This window comes from Platichthys flesus, chromosome 23 (genome assembly GCF_949316205.1).
Source record: "Platichthys flesus chromosome 23, fPlaFle2.1, whole genome shotgun sequence".
Classification (NCBI taxonomy): Eukaryota; Metazoa; Chordata; class Actinopteri; order Pleuronectiformes; family Pleuronectidae; genus Platichthys; species Platichthys flesus.
This window is the reverse complement of record NC_084967.1, coordinates 7,733,576-7,755,188: the sequence shown is the minus strand read 5'-3', so window position 1 is coordinate 7,755,188 and position 21,613 is coordinate 7,733,576. Positions and strand designations below refer to the sequence as shown.

Here is a 21,613-nt window from a genome sequence, read left to right as displayed (position 1 = left end):
CCCACCACCACCCCATCCCCCGGCCCCCCCCTCCCAGCTCTATCTTCAGGGACAGAGCCACTCAAATGGAGGGCTGAAGCAGTTGAGGTCAGTTTGCACCGGATTTGAGTCAGCTGAGTTAGGAGTTGATTGATGAGTGAGTACACACACGTACACACCCACTCACACACTCATCCCAGCCCCCCCCCCCCGACACACACCTCCCCTCCGCTCTATTTTCAGCATATATCCATGATTCTAAATTTGACAAAGTGATTGCTCTGATCAGACTCAACATGGAAAAATAAATCACACGATAAATGGATGCTGAGTTTATAAACAAGACAAATCTATTGACAACTGAAAACAGTTTGGATGCAAACCTTAAAAGAAAACACATTTCATTTAACTTGCGTGTATTCATAGCAGAGCTCCAGAACATGAAACCACATCCTTCCTCTAATGGAGCCAATGAGTAACACAGGGAATGTGAGGCTTAAACTTAAAACTTGAAAATCAATCAACCTCTTCATTAACATGACTATGAGTCACAGCTGAGTCCCTGAGCACGACTACTGACTGAGTTCAACTCAGATTATTTACAAGAAATAGAACCTACAAATATATTTAATATAAGAGCCTGAACAAGAAAATCTTCCAATACGATACATATTTATTCATAATTTTTGCAATAAGTTCCTGAGATGTCGTCATCAAAACCATGACAGAGAAAATGTTACTGAGGTCTGATGTTTTACAGTTTTACTAAAATAAACAGTCACCTTTTTTTCTGCATGTTTAATTGTAAAAATTCAGTCTGTGAAAGGCTGATATGGGTCGACACTATTGGTCAAACAATAAATAAGTCGGATAAGTGTATATAATTCTACAAATAGCCTATTATTTTTTTTAACGTTTGAATTTGATGGGTGGCTGATATTACAGCTCAAAAAAATTTAAGTTTCGTTTCGGACATCTCTCTCCATGTCTTCCGACAGACAACATACTAACGTGCCTTTTTTAAATCTTCACCGATGAGGTTATGATTTCACCTCTGTCCATTTGTTTGTTTGTGAACAATAATTAACAAAAACAAGGTAACGGATTTCCGCAAAACTCGGTGGAAAGATGCAGTGCAGGTCAGGGAAGAAAACATTACATTTTTAAAAAAATTTACAAAATCAGGCACATTTTGGGAACTGATAGATATGCATGTGCGTTTACTACTAGTAAAACCACTGTAGATTAAAGCAAAAAGTGAATTGAGGCAAAAATAAATACAACAACAACACAGTTTTCACTTATTTGACTAGGAATAGTTTATTAAAGGTGAGAAAACAAAAAGCCACAATCCATTTGTTTAAATGCTTAAAAGCTATGTACATTATAAATAATTCCACTACATTACAACCATTTGCTTTTTTCCTAGTCTGACATCCTACATATTGAGAAGTAACCATCTGAAGGGCCAGGCAGAGGAGCGAGAGGAGCGGTTCAGGGTTTCCAGTACAACACGACCGATGGGAACATGTTTGTTTATTTGCCAGTTTGCACTGAACACAACAGCTGGGGTTTGTTGGACTGGACGTTAAGTGATTTGTTATTCTGGGGGGGAACTGGGGGAAATAGCTGGTGGGCGTTTCTAGAGGTGAAACGGCTGCAGGAGGACTTAGTGTCGTCTGTCCATTAACAACCTCTGCAGCACAACCGACTAGTTCAGAGAGAAAATGTCGTTGCTGCGGTCTCACAGTCAGAGCGGGATTCTCCCAGATGCATGTTGTCTTTTTATCTTGTGCCCTGTAATCGATGCAGTCACAGAGACACCCTGAGTGTGGCCCTCCTCTTCTTCACACGGGGTTATTCTCCAAATCAGCAGCTGTACAGTCTTATAGGTTGATGGGTTGTAATGCTCGCCTGATTCCAGTTTTGTATTAAACTCGTTGTGTGTGTGAGGTACAGTCTTCAAAGTCAGTCCTAGGCTAACTGCCTTGCTGAGGCTCTGGCTGCTGCTGCTGGTGGTGGAGCTGCTGGTGGGACGTCGTTGGGATTAGATGAGAGGCCGTGGCCACGTGAGTCCACGAGGCCACGACGGACGAGGGCAGACTCTGAATCGATGTCGCCAGCACCACCACGCTCTCCTCCGCCACCTCCTCCACGGTCATGCCCACGGTCGCCCCGGTGGCCTTGCGCGGGCAGTCCACGCAGATGTAGTCCTCGTTCTCAGCCATCTCGCACGTCACGCCCACGCACACCTGGTGGAACCACTCGTCGCAGCCGCCGTCGCACTGCACCCAGTCCACCTGGGAACACACACACGGAGACAAATGCAGACACGTGAGTGTGGAGACTACTGAGGACAATAATTAATTAGGTTTTAAGTTCAATACAAACACATTATTCTTGAATCTTGAGTTATGGCCACAGTGTGTACTTTGAGATCACACTGACTGGGACCTTTGACCACAACATTTCAACCCCCCCCTTGAGTAGCAAGTGGACGTCTGGAGCAATTGAAAACAAGCAGTAATTCCCTCAAAGCGTCCCGGATAGCAAAGTCACCCGATGGCACTGAGACGCCCAAAGCCGGCCACACATTGGCTGCCGCATTAAAACATGTAGCAGTGGTTTGTCAAGTAAAACACAAATTTAAAGGAAACAAACATCACTAATGTGTAATTTTTAACAGTAGGCGGCAAAGCTGTGAGTCAGTCATTGTTTGATTGATGTCATTTAGTGGAATACTGAGCCAAAAAATTACCAACTGAACACACACGCTAATTTTCTCTGCGCACAACACAGATAAACTCCTTGTGGTTAAACGTGTTGTGTCGTGCTTCTTGTGTCTACCCACAGACAAGCAGGCTCAGGAATATACACCTTCAGAAACGCACACTCAACAACGCACTATGAACTTTAGGAGCTGTTGTAATAATGTTCACCTTAAGATTCTGCTGCTGCTTTATGGTTCCACTCCATTTTTGTCTGTCATATAACTTTATTATATTAGTAAGCCAAACTTTACTCTTATGCTTGACCTTTTTCTTTTGTGTTCAATCTCTTTTTCAATGTTTAATTGGACGACTAGCAAAGGGACGCTTGTTTGTATTGATCAAATGACAATAGGAGCCCTTGAAATTCAAATCTTTAGCGTTTAACAATCTGCCGTTTCTTTCTATTTTACATGCCATGATGTGACAATCCCAGGGGACAATGAGTATCCCAGGGGCCTTCACTCAGCCAAGTGGTTCCATTCACTCAGGACCAGTCACCACTCTATCAAAAGCCTAATAGATACTTATGCAAATCTTTGGAGAACACGTAAAAGACACAGGTTATCACATCCCGGACAAACTCACTGGCAGTGAGAAGGAAGCATCATTCTTATTAACACCACACAACTGTTAATGATCCCAGCTTTGTGTGTTGCCTGCATATTCCATCACCTTCATCAATACATCATCCGTGTTCCGCACACAGAGCTGCAGGCCTACCAGTTCCACTGCTCCGATTGGCCGCCCCGTGGGCACAGAGGGGGGGGGGGGGTTAAGGAGACTGGCCACTGGTTAACTCGCCGCTGAGTCTGGAGCTCCGTCTCAAAAGAGAGTCCCATCAGTGTGTCCTGTTAATACGTTATCTGTAACTCTCTTTAAGGTGTTCCAGTGCTGTTATCAGCGTTCTGCGTTTCATTTTGAGATGTGTTTGTTATTAACTCTGTCCTCAGCAAACAAAGACACATCATTCACCAGGCGTTTACAGTCTCAACTACCTGTAAGCTTGTTCCTATCAAAGAGCCAACCGGTATTTACCGCCTCTCGACGTGTGGCAGCGATGTTACCAAGCAGGTCAAGAGAGTTCCCACTGATGATGTGCTCAGCCAACACTGGGGTCCATCATCAGCAGGGCACTCAGAGATTGAACTTTGCAGAATAAGAGCGTTTGCTGAGAACTGAATGGCAAAAAATGGCAGATGGGCTAAAATAAAGCAAAACGCTTGGTTTGGACAGGAAAGATTCACCAGTGGTATCCTTTGTTTCTCTGGAATGTGAAACGACTGACTTTGAAGGAGCCTTCAATATGGGACAGTAATTGGACTTTATAATATATATCATACCGGAAAGTCCCACAAGTAAAACAACGACATGGACCATATGCAACAAATATTTGCTGAGTCATTCATTCACTGTATATATTTGTTTTTCCAAGGGTTTAACCTGTTCAAGGTCATACAACAAGGAAGCAGTCATCACTTCACAGGCAGGGTCAGTAGCATAAAGCTTAATAAAATACATAATATAAGTTATTCTTTTTTTTTTAAAATGCACTGATATCGGATTGGTAATAATTGAATCGGTCAATAACTAAAGTCCAGGTGTCGGAATTTGAAAAAATGGTATTGGATTGTTTTTTATAATTACTCCAATATATTCAAATGGTTTTCCGGAGAACATGTAAGTTGAGATGTTTTTTTGAAAATGATATTAGAGCTGTAACAATAAGTCAACTGACGTCAAATGTAATCAACTATTAGACCATCTCTGGTTGCTGCTTTTTCCTTTTTCAATATTAGATTAATATATATTATTAAGTGAATGTGCTTTGGTTTAAAAATGTGGTTTTTGATTCATCAAGAGAATAACAGATATCTTCAGAAGTATAAATATAAAATTACAGCAGGGCTTGAATCAATGAGAAACAAGTGAATATAACATTTTAGAAGGGGATTTTGAATTAAATAAAAAAATGACATGAATTGTGTCAATAATTCTACTAAAGCATTGTTTTAATATGGAAATAGCATATTTAATTGATTATAAAATATTTAAAAGAGACAGAACTTTGAGTTTTAAAAAGGTGCACAGTCACATGGTCACTTGACCACTGTTAATTGCTAAACCAAAGCTGTGCCTATCAATCATCTATGATTCACCTCCTTGTGCCTCTTTCCCTGAATCACGCTCCCAAAACAGGTCTCGATCTAAGGAGCGGAAACTCAGACGTATCTTGGCAAGAGAAATATTTAACAATATTATTCCTGAATAAACCAGTGGAGGCCAATGGCCTGAGTTCTCACCTTATCTTTACAGGGTCTCTGGCAGTTCTTAGCTGCACACACAGCGTTCTCATCATTGGAGTCCTCAGCTCCGGACCAGTCGTACTTGGAGGGAATGTCCAGGATCTTCTTCTCCTTCCTCTTCTCCAGGCCCTCTCTGACGGCCTCTGCCTTGGCAGCCGCCTTCTCCTTCCTCTTCCTCTCCTTCTCCTCCTTGACTAACCGTTTGGCGAGCTGCTTCATCTCTCGGTTTTTGTCCATGTTGAGCTTTATTTTCTTTTTCTTGGGTTTCCCGCCCAGGCCGAGCTCCAGGCCGACCCTTTTCAGCTCCTTGGACTTGGCCGGTCGCATCTCTCCCATCACCTGGCCCCCGCCCACGGCTGCGGCGGCCATCAGCATGTGGTGGTGCTCGGCTCTTTCCAGCTTCCGTTTCCTCTTCTTCTCGGCATCTTTGAGCTTGAGCTTCAGGGGCTTGTCCATCAGAGAATCGTCGGGCTGCAGAACACAAGGAAGCGATGAAGCTATAATTCAGTATTTCTTGCAGGGACTACTTTCCTAAATTTGACCAGCGTTAGCAAAAGTCGTCACCAGAACCAATCACTACAACTGACTCAAACACAATCTTGAGGTTGTGTAACAAATGACCTCCCTACCTCCATGACCTGCAGGAATCTCTCCTCAGAGGGGGGGTGCGTGGCCTGCAGGATCCTCCAGATGTGCTGGGTCTCATCCAGGGACACCTCCAGCAGGTCTCCCAGCATCATCAGCTCCTCCAGCTGGGCCTTCGCCTGCGGGGACAGCTCCAGCACCGGCGGCTCCAGGCTGCGAGGGATGAGAGGGGTCTTCCGGGGCTGCTTTCTTGGTGTACTTATGTCTGAAATTATACATTCTGAGTGTGAGATTACAAAGGCACAAAGAAAAACTGGAATCCCTAATTTGAGTCTAATTCAAAATGTGAGTATAAATATAGAAAAACTGAATTTGAATCATCAAAGCTTGAATGGTCTACTGAAAAAAAGAGAGAGAGGGATAGATGGAGGGTCAACAAAGCACATTTAGTGACGGGGGTGGAAAATGTAAATGGGGCCTCACTTTGCACACAGGACTTGGAGGCGGAGGAGTAGGCATGCTCGGCACAGAAGGAGGGCGTGGCAGCCGGCCACATGTGACTGACCACCTCCTCGGACTTGACGGGAATCTCCTCGTCACAGAACAGGTAGGGCTTGACCTCACCTGGGTCCTAAAACAAAGACAAGAACAGAGACAAAACTTAAAAAACATCCTGCTCGCTAATAGGGGGTTTGAGCAATGTCCCTCAATTCTGCCTCCCTCACCTTCATATCGTAACCGTAGGTCTCCCGTATGTCCTCGTCTGAGTCCGTCTCCTCGTCATCGTAGTCCAGAGACTGACGAGGTGACGTGGCTCTGCTGAAACCCGACTGCTGGAAAGTCTGGATGTGGCCCTGGTGAGGGGGGGGAAAAAACTGACTCAGCACATGTAATGTTTAGCATTAGATTTCCTGTGATCCAGCTTCAGCTCTTCTCCTTGTGCTCATGCTGCTTCTGTGTGAATGGAAAAATCTGCTCACAGATTTCTCCTCTTCTACTGAGCTTCAGCTGCAAAACAGCCAGCTCAGAGATAACCAGTTAAAATAATTTCTTTAAGCCGTTTCTCAACGATCCCTCTGCTCTGTGTCTGTGGCCTCCTACAGTTTCTTAGAGTTTGTCTGTAAACTGATGAATGTCTTGTCTCTTTGAGAAAACTTCATTAACTTTCCAGTAACAGGGGCATCAACAATTCTGGATCAAAAGTCTTCTGAGACCCTTTTTTGTCAGAAGAGACTCCATGTTAACGGCATGTTTTAAATAAATAATTTACTGTATTTATGAGAAGCTTTGATTCATCTCCGTCTGGTTTCATTGACTGGATCCTAGGTTTGCAAACTACCGCTCCATAATTTAAGACCAAATTTTATACAACGTGTATGTTTACAACGAGCTGATACCTGTAAATCCCTTCAGTTCTTCACACTTTAGAATGTGATAATGTGTTATCAGTGCCCTCTTCTGGTCTATTCCAAACTTGCATCAACAGCCCCAATAGAGGCCATGAGAACTAAATACACCACCTAGAATCTGACTGATGTATGAGAACATAAACCAAGATCATTTAAATCATTCAATCTTTCAAAGTTGTTTACCTGTAAGTCAGGGTTGGCAGCAGCTTTCTGAAGCTCAGCGTTGATGATTTTCTCGGTTTTCTCTCTTGCAGCTTGCTCCACCATCCGCTGACTCAGCACAGACAGTTTCGCCAGGGCCGAGGACAACTCCTCAGTGGCGAGAGATTGACGCGCTTGGTCCTGGTGGGACATTTGGACCAGTGAAGAGGTGAGTACTTAGCAGAGATCAAAAGCGCTCACAATAAAGGTGGTGTAACCTGAGAAGCTCTGATCAGTAATATAATTTCGCTTCATACCTGCCAGCTCATTGCCCTCTCGGTCAAACACTGGAGAGCCTCTCCTTCTGGCAGACGCACCGGCAGCTTCTGCAGCGACACCAGCAGCGACAGAATTGTCTCTAGTCTCGGCCTCCTGGACCGCTGACACAGCGGACACAGGAATTTAGAGTCTTTGCTGTTGCTCTGCCAGCCCACGCCCACTTTCTTCTGGGTTCCCGTCTTAGGCAGAGGCACGCATGCTCCGTGGAACCAGTCCTTACAAAGCTCGCACTGCAACATGAAGCCGCTGGCCGTCTTTCGACACAGGCAGAACTTTACCTCCTCGATGCGGTCGGCCATGGCCATCTTGGCAAGGTTGGCAGCTCGGAGTGAGTGGATGGCCTCCACTTCTTTCTGCTCTTTGGATTTGAAGGCTGCGACGACAGTGGAAGGTTCTCGTACCTCCTCCAGGCTTTCCTCGAGGTCGCTGAGTGCGTCAGGGTCAAAGGCGCCTCTCTCCTTCTCCATGAGCTCCTTGACACGCTTCCGCTTGCTTTTGCTATTACCGTACACCCCGATGTCCACGCGAGGACTGAGAACCTATGAGAAGAGACCAACTTTTCATTCCGCTGTTTTTCATTTCATGTATATTTATTTTTCACCCAACTTTGACATTATGTATTCAGATCCACCACCATAGCCCAATGTAATTCCCACCTCACAGCCAAGCATCAAATCAACAACTACTCCCTCCTTGACTTATGATTACCCACCTGGTGCAGCGTGTACGTGGAGTTCTTCTTGAGGAAGGTGCGACCAGTTCTCTCTCTCCAGGATCTGGCTGCCGCTACCTGAGACTCCACCTGGGTGAGCGGATCTAACCGGACAGGGATGGAGCGACCCCTGGCCAGCAAACTCTCCAGCTGCTCCAGGTAAGCGTAGCTGCTGCCGCTCTGGATGGCCTCCACCTTGGAGGTCCACTCCTTTGCCTTCTGTAGGGCCTCTCGGAGGGCCAAAATATTTGGCAGATATGCTGGGATGTTACGAGCTTCCAGCACAATGCTCTCCAAGGTCACCAAGCTGTGTCGAGGCCTGGGGTTAGATGAGGACAAAGAGACGTGGTTTGATCGAGTATGAGTCATGCGCTATTTTGTAAAGCCAAGTTCACACGTCATTACTTGTAGTCGTTGTAGGTTCAAAAACATGTGGAGGAAATCATGAAGAAGTTCAGTTGTATTGGACAGAGAGTGGGTTGGGCTGCATTATTATGTACGAACGTAACCATAGCCAGAGAGTTTGTGTAACTGGTTTGGTGCGATCCTGACTGGGACTTTCAAAAGTGACAAGACTGGTTTAAAATCTGTAGCTTGTGCACAGTTGTGACTAACATGCATTTTGCCTGCAAAATGCTTTAATAAATGTTTAACACCACCGTGGGAAAGGAAGTCTTTGCAAATGTGTATCCTCATTTGAATTAGTGCAGCCTTACCTAGCCTGAAGGCAGCCACGAGCCTTATCCTCCCATCTCTCTGAGACAGTCAGGATCTCTTGTAGCTCGGCCATGGCCTTCTCCACCGCGTGGTGCGGAGCCAGACCCACCCCAGAGTCTATCAGTCTCTTCATCAGCTCCAGGGTGACCCGGTGGGGCTCGGCCAGGGTGACGCGAACCTGGGAAGGACAGTATGTTGCATGAGACCTCAATTACTTTAAACCACACAGACAGAGGACAGCTCTTATTACGTTCTACCTCATCAAGCCAGCGGGCCTGCTGGAGCTCCTGTTTGAGCCTCGGAAGCTCAGGCAGCTCAACGTCCAGCCCGCTGCCCAGATCCAACAGCACCTGCAGCTTTGAGGAGTCAGGCATCTCGTCCGACAGCGCCGCCTGTGCTCGCTCATGGAAGTCCTCCACATTTTCCAGTAACTCCTGGAGAAGTTGGAGGTAAAGAAACAGAGATTGGGCACAAAGATAGTCATCGTTTAGAGAGAGAAAGAAGGGGGTTTATAGGAAGACAATTGAAAAGGAAAGAACAACAACTGAATATGACTATTGGAGTGTGGGTGTTGACGGGACTAACTTTGACTTGTCGGGCCTGGCTGATGATGCAGGGCAGCCGGAAGAGCTGATCCACAAAAGCCTTGAGCTCGTCCACCGTCAGTTTGGTGCGGTTGCGAGTGTTCTCGGAACGCAGACGACCGCTGCACAAACACATGGGAAAAGAGACCTGATTTAGTTTCTCCTCTGAACCTGAGCAGATAATGCATTGATTTCCAAGCTCGTTTTTGGGTTCAAAATCTAAATTTTGGGGGGGGGCACTACTTGAAAAGGTTTACAGGCTCATATGTTCAGAAAACGCTTTAGTTTCTTAATTCTATTTATTGCTGAAACAGCAGGAGACTCTCAAAATGTGGTGGATGGTGTTGAAAAACACTGCTAGGATCCGTTTCATCACCCTCCAGAAAAGGACTATTGATCCCAGCACAACACATACATTCACGAAAAACATATACAATGCACTAAAGGACTGGGAAAGACTGAAAAAGCAAAGTAGTTCCCCTGTAGGTGAGGGTACATGCTGGTTTGCTCACCTGTGTCTCTGCTTTCGGCTGAGCAGCAGCTGAGCTACAGAGGAGCACGTCTCCGCCTCTTTGACCATCTCCCTGAGGCGTCGATAAAGACTGTTCTCTGGATACTTTCTGTCCTCGGCGTCCTCCAGCAAAACTTTGAGCTCAATAAGATCTGTGAGACACAAAGATTCATGAAATGCATCAATGACACAACAGAATCAAAATACAGTTGGGGGGGGAAATGTATTTTGTTGCACTACTAAAGTATTTAAAACCTTTCTTGTTCTTCTGGTCTGCAGCCAGGGCCTCTGTGACCCTCTTTGCCCACGTTTCATAGGACTGAGCCCGTGTCTTCACCCCATAAAGCATGGACGGAAACTCCTCCAGATCGTAGCGATACCTGAAGTATATCATGGAAAACACTAGTTGATGCGGTTTGTGTGGCTACTGCCAGTATGACTTTAATTAAAAATACTTGACTCTAAGTTATTCTTTTATTAGACCTAACTAAACTGGTACTGTGCATAACAAAAGAGTCGCCTCACCGGAGACACTTGTTGCCGAGCGGACAGTCGCACAGATCTTCTGCGTGGTGAAGACAAACCAGACGGTCGGGGCTGCAGGTGCAAGTCAGCGCGGACAGAAAACAGGTTGTTTTACACTTGTAGCACTGGCGCTCATCATCGGGCACCAGTTCAAAAACCTCTTGTTCTGAGGAGAGCACCCCCTGCAGGCAGGGAGGAATGACAACAAAACATGAAACTTTGGCATAAAACTACAAACCCAGGTTTAAACCAGACTACCAGTTATTATCAAAACCGAAATCCCTCTTACCATTTCTCGTATGGCGTGTCGGAGCTTTGTCTCCTCCACCATCATATCTCCCATTTCCTTGAAGACAGAAGCAGCCAGTTCCACGTCAAGGCTCTCTGGATCTGCAGCCATCTTGCACAGCAGCTCCTCGTGTGAGAAGACGCAGTAGCGGTGGAGTCGCCTGTAGTGGGCCACACACTGACGACCCATAGGCAACTGAGGAAGAGCATGATTGAAAAATTAACATCCATGTTCAGTTAATTGTTTTAGTATAATAGTTGTAGAAAAAGCAGTAGAAGGAGTGGTTGGGGAAATGAAAAGGAAGAAGAGGAGGAATAAGAAGAAAAGAGGAGGAGGAAGAAGAAGTGGTCGAGGAAGAGAAAGAGTAAGAACTATAAGAGTAAGCGAAGAATTTAAAGAAGAAGAAGAGGAAGAGCAAGAGGAAGAGTGAAAAGAGGAAGAGTGTGAAGTGCGTTCCCCCTCACCCAGTCAGCAGTGCAGAAGTTTACAGCCTCAGCGAAGTTGTAGCCCTGGTTGAAGCCGCTGTGGTAGGCTCTGGGGAAGGTCACCACAAACTCCCCTGCACACTGATTGGTCCTGTACACCTGAGGAGGGGCGGTACAAACGTGTGGATGATAAACAACATGGAACATAAAACCAATAATCAGATCAAATATTAAGTGCAGGCCCGGGGACACGTACAGGGACGCCGTGCTCCATGAGGACGTTGGGATTCATGATGGTGACCAACTGATGGAGGAGGTCTGGCTGCGAGTCAAACAGCTCTGGAGCCAACTTCTTCATCACGGCCTCCAGCTGCTCTGCTGCAGAGGCTGGCACGCCGTACCACGTCTTCGGCTCTCCCCTGGACAGAACAGAAAGGAATAAATTTGCATTAAAAGATATTTACCTCAAGTTTCAGGGGGGAGTAATTAAATGAATTCAGGTGATCATAAATAATTCAATTAATTTGTTTGACTTTTTCAGTTGTCAGCGTTATGTATTTATATTTTTTTGCTTTAATCAGTGGATTTTATGTTTGCATCCGTATAAAAGTATCAGAGGTAGGGGAAAAAAGGTCTCACCAGTGCAAGAAGTTGATGGAGTAACTCCAGTGGTCCTCGATGTGCCAACAGAACGAGGAGAAACACATGCCCACGTAAAGCCAGGGTACCTTCATGCCTGAGATGTCCACATTGATGTGGGTGAGCACTGACTGCTCCAGCACCGGCATGTTGTTCAGGTTCCAGCCCGAGTTGGCATACTCCTGAAAAGACAGGCAATATTTAGATCTATTCCACTTTATGGAAATAGTCATATTTTAGAGCTTCTATTAGATGGAAGTCTGAGGAATAAACATAACCCTGGTGGTGTCTGTAGCACACATTTGAATCTCAATTCACAGTGTTGTATTGTTATAATGCTTTGATAATATAGTTAAGATAATTTATTGAAGAAAAGGGGATTTGGTCTGCAATTGGAAAAGATACAATCAGCTTTTGTTATTTTTTATCTGCTCTGATCAGCAGTGATTGAAACGTGAAACACGGCTGAATGTGCTGAATTGGCAAGACAGCGAGGTGAGAGAGCGCCTCAGGTGTTGGTGCGTTCATGATGTTGAACATGACTTACAGGGGAAAAAACATTTCAAGATTAGATGTGGAGAAAAAACTAGAACTACTGCCCGAGCCTGAATTCCTTAGCCAACCAGTGCAGGTTCAGTCCCCACACGTTTGACCTTTATGCATCTTATAAGATGGAATATAAACAACAGAGCAATGCTCTCACCTCTTCGTCGCCCAACAGCCTCCTCTTGCCGTCCCTGAGAGGAAAACCGCTGCCCACCTCTTTGGAGCTGATGTCAGCGCCGTACTCCACGATGACATCTTCCTCGAGGCTGCTGACCAGGCGCCAGAACTCCTTCTCCACCAGCTCCGTGGGAACCATCTGGAGGCACAAAGTGGAACGAATGAGAATCTCTGCATTACCTCTTCACTTCAAAAGCCTGAGAGCAACACATTTCCCTTCTAAGGGCACATCTGTACTAATATCTTTCAGTTCTCAAAGTAAAATGGGGTCAGCAGCGTTTCCAAACTTCTCAGTTTTAGAGGGTTCTAAATCTCTGAAGAAGGGTGGATTTGAGTCGTATCTGTAGCAGAGTAGATGTGCTTTCAAACGAAAAAAAATTAAGGTTGGCGTATTCTAGGTTAAAAATGTGGATTTCACGTACGTGTACGGGCATGTTGAAATAGTCCGACTTGAAGTGGTCAGCCATCTCTCCGAAGCTCTGCAGAGTGTACTCTCTTACAGCCTGCTCGAAGCCAAACGCTTCCCTGGGCTTACTGCACTCCTGTGGGGGGAATTGGACAACAGATGATTACATCAGGAGTATATACAGCAACAGGGCAATAACCACAACAAATTGTTATATATATCATAGATACGACTTGGATGACAGAGCGATAACAAAACAATTCTTATCATATGAGACAATGACAACACCAGAATGTGAAATTACATCGGAGGGACGGTTTTAGGATGTTTGTTTTCACATTTGAGGATTGGAAAGAATCGTTCTTTCCATAATCAATACAGAATCCGAAATCAAAGAGAAAATCAAGGAGAAACCAGAATGAGGCAAGTTCGACAAATTGATGATCAAAGGAGTGGACCATTTTATTTCCATTTCCTATTTTCGATTTGAGCATCAAATCTAAAAAACATATGATTTTTTGGGATTGATATTCTAATAAATCCTTCTCTTACGTTCAGATTTTATGTTTAATACGGAAAGAACAAATGATAAACAGATTGAAAAGTATAAATGAATCTGCATGAACTTTGAGAATCAAAATTGGCCAGAGAGCGTTACCTCGGCAACACACTTAGGGCAGCGCCAGTCCCCCTTGGGCACGTCCTGCAGAGGCGGGATCAGACAGAAGGTGTGGTAGCTGTCGTCACAGCCGTCACACAGCAGGAGCCGGTCCTCCTCGTCGCCGCGGCCGCACACAAGGCAGAGGTAGAGGTCGATCTGCGCGGGGGTGGGGTCATACACAGAGTTACTGAGGATACAATCAATGTCAGAAATCAGGTTATTGTCAAACACACAGTAGGACTACTACTCACAAAGTTGACCTCCAGCGTCTCCTTGCGAGGTCTCATTTTGATGGCAAAGGCCTGGGCTTTTAAGTGACGCTGCTTCTTGTTGAATCCGTCGTCTAATTGAAAGTTTCAGATACAAGAAAAGAAATTGTCTCAGATACTTATTTTTTTTTTTTGGTGCCTCCCATGTGTTTTAACATGCACTTCAATCACAAACGGTCCATACCAGCTGACACGATCTCCAAGCCCACCATCTTGGGACTTGTGCCGAAGATTTTCAGGCCTTTTGGCTCCTTGTTTTCTCTCTAGAGAAACACAGCAACAAAAATGGCAAAGTGTGAAACGGAGTCAAAAGGCAAAATCCATAATAATACATTAAGTTATAGACCAATCTCTGTCCAAATGAGCATTTTGGCTCTATATCACTTTTAATCTACTCACATAATTACATGCACATATGCATTTACAAATTAAAACATAGTGTTGTGGATGTTGGGAGCACATCTGCCAAGTCTAGGATTCTTGACGGGGGCAGTGACAGAGATGTTAAAGGACATTAGCCAGTTTTAAAACAACTACATTTTTCGGGGGAAATGATGGCTCTGACAAAAATGTTTGATATTGTGACCCATTTGGAGCAGGAATTCAACTTTATATAATGTGACCCAGTTTCCCAGCCTGTCTGACAGTTATTACGAGGTCATGTTGTTGTTTTATATTTACCTCCGACTTAAGGCGCCTGGACCGCCTCTCAGGCAGAAGCTGATCTTTGGTTTGCGTAGCGTCACCCTCCCCTCCTTTATCCTCCTCCTCTTCCTCCTCCTCCTCCTCATCTTGCTCCTCTTCCTCCACCGCCTCGTCGCCAACTCCCTCATCTACGTCCTCCCCATCATCGCCCTCATCATACAACCTCTGGATGCCCTGATTCGGGAAAACATGAGTGTGAAAGAAAACCTTGTTATTTTCTTGTTTATTTGCTGTTTTCATGAAGGCGACAGAATTTTTTATATCAGGCAGACACGACGTGAGTGAACAGCAGTAAGCCCTAACTCACAGTAAGCGTGGCTCCAGACTGAAAGAGCTCGTAGGGGTAAAGAATCCTCTCATAGTGGGAGCGCAGCAATGAGCCGGCGCCTTTCCCAGATGGAAACCCCATTCGGCTTGCCACCTTGGACCACCTCTTCTCTTTACACACCGTCTCAAAGCCACCCTCAGTCGACACAATCTGAAACACACACACACACACATAAATGCATAACAAAGGGTAAGGCAACTGAATCAATACATGCAGCAGTCAAACATAGGATCCACCCATGTGTTGACAGTATTTATCCACATCATAAAACAAATTACAAATGTCATAGTAGTAGTGTTATTTTCGTATCTGTCTAGTTTTACCTTGCTAAGCTGATAGAGGTCCAACGTCTTTCTCTCCACATGAGGGAATCGAATCTTGGATCCCTGCAGCTCCCAGAACTTTGCGATTTGATCCAGAAAGTTGAGCTTGACCCGAGTGAGCGCCTGGACGTGTAGGAGAGAGAGAACAGACTCTGAAGGCAGGAGCCTTATGTTCTGCTGTTATGCACACTAGACCGGACACCTCAGGCATTAGTATAACAGAATGGCTGCACTTTGATAAACGAACACACTGAAGTTAAGTGAGACTCTTATAAAGTGACTCTGGCGCTTTCCTGCTGCCCTCGCTTTACACACCTTAAAAAAATGAAATTACAAACTGAAAAATTCTAAGTTCGGGTCTGCACTCAAAACGCATCCTCAATGCATCTTGGGATCCAATCACTTAAACCACATTCGGAGCTGGTCTGGGATACATGCGGCCACATTCTACTCACTGTGTGAATGCAAATGCCGGGGGCCAAATGAAGGACCGCATAATCAGCTGACGTCTTCTGACCCGTTACAGTCTCACCATGAATCAAATGTATTTTTACGCTTCTCAGTGTCCATATGCTTATTTGTCTGTGTGAACCGCAACAATATCAAAACTGACCACTGCATAATATTTTGCCATAGTAGCTCTACGGAATCCATGAATGAATTGATTCATGGATTAATTTAGATTTATTTTCCGCCCCTCCTGAATTCTCTCTCTCTCACACAGTTAAAGACACATCTGTTTACTCAGACTGGGTAAGAACACCGCAATTTGGTCTTTATAAGCACAGATGACAAATGTGATTATTTTCATATAGAGCGGGAAAGGAAGCTCTGAACACAAGACACACTCGTGACATATTTTAATACCAGGTCAGAACAGGGTTTAGAGAGAGAATTGATGCGTTTCTACCAAAACATGGAGCAGTGAACAATGTGAACAGACTGTTTCTCATTTCTAAACTGATCATTTGAAATAATTTCCAAAATACATGAATGTTTATTTTATCATCTTAACAAAGCAACGCTTGAGATTCACTGTTCCCTTATTATTATTACAGTTATTATGGCATGATGCATCTTCTTGGCAAAGGCGCATGTTCTTGGTAAACTCACCTCGAGCTCGTTCAGCCGCTGCACTCTGGGAGTGAAGCGAAAGTTGCGTACGTCACAGGCAAATGGAGGCTGCCAGTCCTGATAGACAGGAAACAGAAGCATAACAACAATCTTCCTAAAAACCACATCAATAATGAGTGGGTGACAGATGCAAGGCTGCAACTTGAAAGAAACCAATGTCAGAGGAAAACGAAAGAACATGAGCAGATGATATTTAGTGAAGGTAGAGATTAAAACTGTATTCATAACATAACACTCATGGCCAGTTGAGCCTTTTACCGTGCAGTACAACTGTGTATAAATACCGACAGTTGATGTTGATATAGTTTAATTTATGTCACACAGACACATTTCAAACTAATTAAAAGTCCTAGAAAGTAAAACTGTGCTCTGATGGGTATTTGTGTGTGTATGCAACACATCTTTTAAACATATTATAGGTCCTAGAAAGTTAAAACATGGTCGGATGGTTATTTACATGTGTATACAACACATCATCCTCAGACCCTAGAAAGTTAAAACGTATTTTATTGGTAATTTGCATGAGTCCACAACACCATCCAAACGTATTTAAGGTCCTAGAAAGTGATAACGTGGTCTGATATCTATTTTTTTGTACAGCACATCATTTACATTACATAAATATGGATTATGGTCTGGGGCTACAGGCCTGCGCGTGGCTCAATGTCGCATCTTCGCAGCTAACGTGGTACATTGGTTGTAGTGCAACTTGGCTAGCCCTCAGGAAAACAACAACAAATGGGCCTTTTTTTAGAACTGGTGATTGTACTTTGTCCCTTTCAAACTTTTTTCCTGAGCAACAAATGAAATCCAGTGGCAATCAAATCCAAAATGCACATGATGGCAGATAAATTAAGCCTCATTTGACCTCTATTAGGAGTAATGGCAAGTAGTCATGTCGCAAAATTCACGCAGGCCCAAAGCAAAGCAGCGTTGGATCATAACCTCATAGATTTGAATCGTGATGATTGTTGTTTCAATGTGTGAAATGCCAGGAGTTTACCTCTGGGGGTCGGATCTTGCAGATGCCCGTTTTCTCGGCAATGGGTCGGATCTTGTTGATGAATCCTAAAGGGTCCGAGAAATCCTCCCAACTGGGCTCGAAAACCGGGCATTCGGGCGGAGGGACGAACTCCGCAAAGGCAGACATGTTGGAGCAGTTTCCAGTGAAACAGTCTTTCAGGATAATATGAGAGAAAAATGCACCGAGTAGAGCTCAACAGCCCATGGTCATCACTTCCAATGATTTTCTTCTTGGGGAACTTCCTCCGTGTCCATCGTGATCCTCTAAAATCCCATAAACAGCCAATCACTGACCAATCAAGGATCGATTGCAAGTCATCGTCTGGTGCTTTGACAGCGGATGCATTAATAAAACAGCTAATTCCTCTGACTAGTCCTTTCCCATGATCTGTAAACGGAGGGCCACAACAGGCCGGGCCGGGGAGTCTCCACCGCCACCACTCCCCTACCTGGGACGGAGGGCAGGGTCAGTCCGAGACGCGATCATCTCGCCTCACGGATGACAGCTCCACATAAATCAAGTCTGTGGCAGACTCGATCCGGGCACCTCCAAAAACAACGAGAAACTAACTTTGTAAACACAAACACACACGGGCTCTTCCAGTCACTGGCTGGTGATACTATGTTACGCAAGCTAACGCGGCTATGGCTAGGTCTGTGTACCTGGGCAATGCACGATTTCTTCGCGATGATGCGTTTCCAACAAACTTGTACTCCACAGGGCGAAGTGTTGTGAGCTGTCCGTGTGCGCTGGCTCTCGCAACGACGCTAGTTGTCAGGTTTGCCCGGATAAAGTCCACTGTTCTCGGGGCACCTGATAGCTGGGGACCACAGGGAGGAAGCTAGCAGCAGCAGGCGTACATTGTTGACTGATGTCTTCACTCACTGCATCCACCCCCATTCATTGAGGCATTCGAGGCAATGGAAAACTAGCATACAGCTAATTTGACTGGCTACAGTCAGCTTAGCCCGTTGCGCAGCTAACGCGAGCTGAGAAGGTGGATGGCGCAGACGGTCCGCGGGGTCCCCGGGGGGTTCTCTGGAGTCACGTGGGAACTGAGCGTAAATCCATTTGCTTTATTTCGCCGAGTGTCGAGCTCTGTTGAATTTAACGTCGTCTGTAGCCGCGTTAGCCGACGTGCTAACAACTAGCAAGGTTGAGAGAGCTGCTGTGCTGCGTTCACGGACACTCGGACTTTATCATACTACTTTCCAGTACGCTGTTGATGTTGTTTTGTCAGTGACTGTTTTTGCAACAACTTTTACCTTTAAATGCTATTTTATATTGTGAACGCGACGGCGCAGATTGCATAGGTATCTTTCAATCGAATTGATGAGTAGAGCATTCGAGTAGAAATTGAACACACATGCACAACAACACAACTAATATGTGGATCATAGACGGTGTATAAAAAGGGAGTAGATATGAAATGACTGTTACTAACATGGGCCAGGTGATCACAATTCAGGCGCAATACGAATTATGAACGGTTGATATGAATTTTACATTCTTGTACCATTTTGTCCGATAACATTTATATTTCCAACAGCACTTGAAGGCAGCGTTGTTTTAAAAATGTTCGCTGAAACGACGAAAACAAATCTGCGTTCATGTAAACGCGAGGTCTCGCTGCCACGTCTAAAATGTTTGATTCACTAAGATCCACTTTCCCCTAAGAGAACGATAATGATTCCTGTTGCTAAAAGACCATAACTACACATCCTCCACTTCCGCCTTATATAAAAATTCCATCGAGAGTGCGACGATGAAAGCTCTGGTACTTCCGGGTTTGCCTTTTGATTCCTTTTAGAGATTTTTTACTAAAGATTGAAATAAAAATATAAAAGACGAGAAAATATGAATTGACCCCCCCCCCCCCCCCGAATAATATCAGCAATAATATGCAATATGTAGAAATAGTCCAGTACATCAATACACATTCTCATAATATATATAATAATACTTTTTTTTTTATCGACAATTCAAATATTTTTTATGACAATGGCTATTAGAGTAGAATCTCGAGTTTTCCTTTTTTTCCTGAGTGCAACCAGCAGAGGGCGCTCACTGAAGGGGCCTCAACTCAACCAACCCTCTGCTGGTGTTTTGGGGAAAAAACTGTCGGAGTGGGACGTCTCCATTCTTTTTCTGTCTCTGGTAGTGCCTAAAGACGCACACAGACACACACATCAGACCGTCAGACCGGAGCTGGAGAGGGAGGAGAATAAACCCCGTCTCCCCTCGCTGTGGGGGCTTACGGGGCACATGTCTGTGGTTTCAATCTGGAGGATTTGACATCGTGACAACTTTTGTTTTTCATCTCCCTGCAGCGAGAGAGCAGAGACAATGGAGGAGGAAAAATCGTGAGTGAAGAGCCGATGTGGGATTATTTCATTTTACGCAATCAGAGCATGTGAGTTTCAAGCTACTGTGCCCCCCCCCCCCTCATTAATCTCAGCTGTTTTTTAAACTAAATGCTTTTATCAGTCACTCTTTGCCTTCTGATATGTCTTCATCCCACACGTGATTATTTACGAGTGCACATGTTAGATAATGTCTCTGCGGTGATATCCTCCATGCGTAATTGGATGATTTAGATACGCAGGGGACAGAATTTGCTTTCCTTTTTCCTCATTTTTCTAATTTAGTCTCCGTTTTACTGATGCCACAAGGCAAACATTTTTTGGGGGGGGGGGGTGGTAGGAAAAATATGGATGAACGTCGCCTGTGCTCCTCAGAAACCAAACCACGCACGCAGGGCTCCAGCATCTCATACCTGCCACATGTCACTTCCCCTGAGGTTAACCGAGGAGAGCAGGGGGTTTAGGAAACTGGGGAAATGTGCTAGAGCTGTAATGTTCACAGTCAGGGTGGGGTTTTTGTCTCGCTTTATTGCGGCCACGTTTTACGCGCACGTCATTTCTCTCTCTCTCTCTCTCTCTCTCTCTCCCCCCCGTGCGCTTTTACGCACAGCGACACAGGATGAATGGAGATCGAGGCTGAGACACTGGAGTGAGGAGATCGTTCAAGAGGACGACAGAAGGCGAGCAGCTGCAGAATAAAAGAGGCCAGGCGCTGGCTGAGGTAGTAGTTTGTGCTGTTGGTCGGGTTGTCACGTTGCTCCCGTTATGGAGATGACTGCGCAATCTACTGCCTTGCCGGCGCTGGTGACTTGCGACGGAGGAATGGAACCGGATCAGGATGAAGTGAATGCAGAGGAGCATGTCACAATTATCAAGTGTTGTGAGCTTGAACAGATATTTTCATCTGAAACACATGAAAAGCTAAACTATCCAATGCTTTTTTTTCCTCCATTTTTAATAAAGCTTATTTTAATGGCATCACGTGGATTTGTGTTACTTCTCTCCAAGTCTTGTTTCAATTTGATATTCACGCCTCAATCTCGGGGTGGATGATATTGTCCAAGGGTCAGTATGTAAATGTAAAATATAAAATTACAGGTTTGTACTCAAAATCATGTTTGGACACTAATATTCCAACAGTAATCTGATTAAGACAATCTGAATGAAACACTGCCATGTATTCTGATCACAGGTATAAGGTCGCAATCAGAATAAGTAGCAATATTAATAAACTATTCTTTTGTTTCTTGTTCCTTCAAATTGATTTGGTCTGAAGAATAATTTGAACTTGGAGAAGAAGGATTTGGAGAAATATCGATTGTGGGCACTTGTGTGTTGAGCATAATTTCTTCCTTTTTTATGACACGCACAACTTTTTACATTTAGCTATATATCATTTTATTGTCATTTTTTTACTTCTGGAAAAGAAACACTTCAGATAAACAATGATTTTTCTCCCCATAAGTTAAAGTTGCACAAAGAAACATTAAAATATTTCATTTTGACATCATGAGTTATTTTTGTCTTATACAAAATGTACATAATGACATTCACAAACAAGAAAGGTTGAGGGTAGCACAATGGTCACTTGAAATGGTTCCCCATTGGGCTTTAACTTCCCCTTTGCTACAGAAAAAAACTCCCAAGTTCTTCTCATTTTCTGATAATGAAACTTATAGTCTAAGGTAGAAAAAAAAAGCATCAGTCACTAAACTTTAACAATGTAGCAACTTGAGTTCTATAGTCGG

At 44.5% G+C, this 21,613-nt stretch overlaps 1 protein-coding gene across 1 annotated transcript; it reads right to left on the bottom strand.

Moving 5' to 3' along the window:
* Positions 1–1,280: 1,280 nt before the first annotated feature.
* Positions 1,281–18,659, bottom strand: kdm5a (lysine demethylase 5A). Its single transcript, XM_062382471.1, has 28 exons — positions 17,482–18,659; positions 16,458–16,535; positions 15,345–15,467; positions 15,001–15,171; positions 14,670–14,867; positions 14,173–14,251; positions 13,971–14,062; positions 13,717–13,875; positions 13,075–13,194; positions 12,633–12,791; positions 11,930–12,111; positions 11,547–11,709; positions 11,330–11,449; positions 10,866–11,060; positions 10,577–10,758; positions 10,307–10,431; positions 10,053–10,203; positions 9,542–9,662; positions 9,214–9,390; positions 8,956–9,134; positions 8,240–8,558; positions 7,506–8,066; positions 7,231–7,389; positions 6,364–6,492; positions 6,122–6,269; positions 5,683–5,903; positions 5,051–5,524; positions 1,281–2,279 (listed from the first exon to the last, which is right to left on the bottom strand). Exons 1-28 carry the CDS (start codon positions 17,626–17,628, stop codon positions 1,959–1,961), a joined length of 5,253 nt encoding a protein of 1,750 aa, XP_062238455.1. The 5' UTR covers positions 17,629–18,659; the 3' UTR covers positions 1,281–1,958.
* Positions 18,660–21,613: the final 2,954 nt, after the last annotated feature.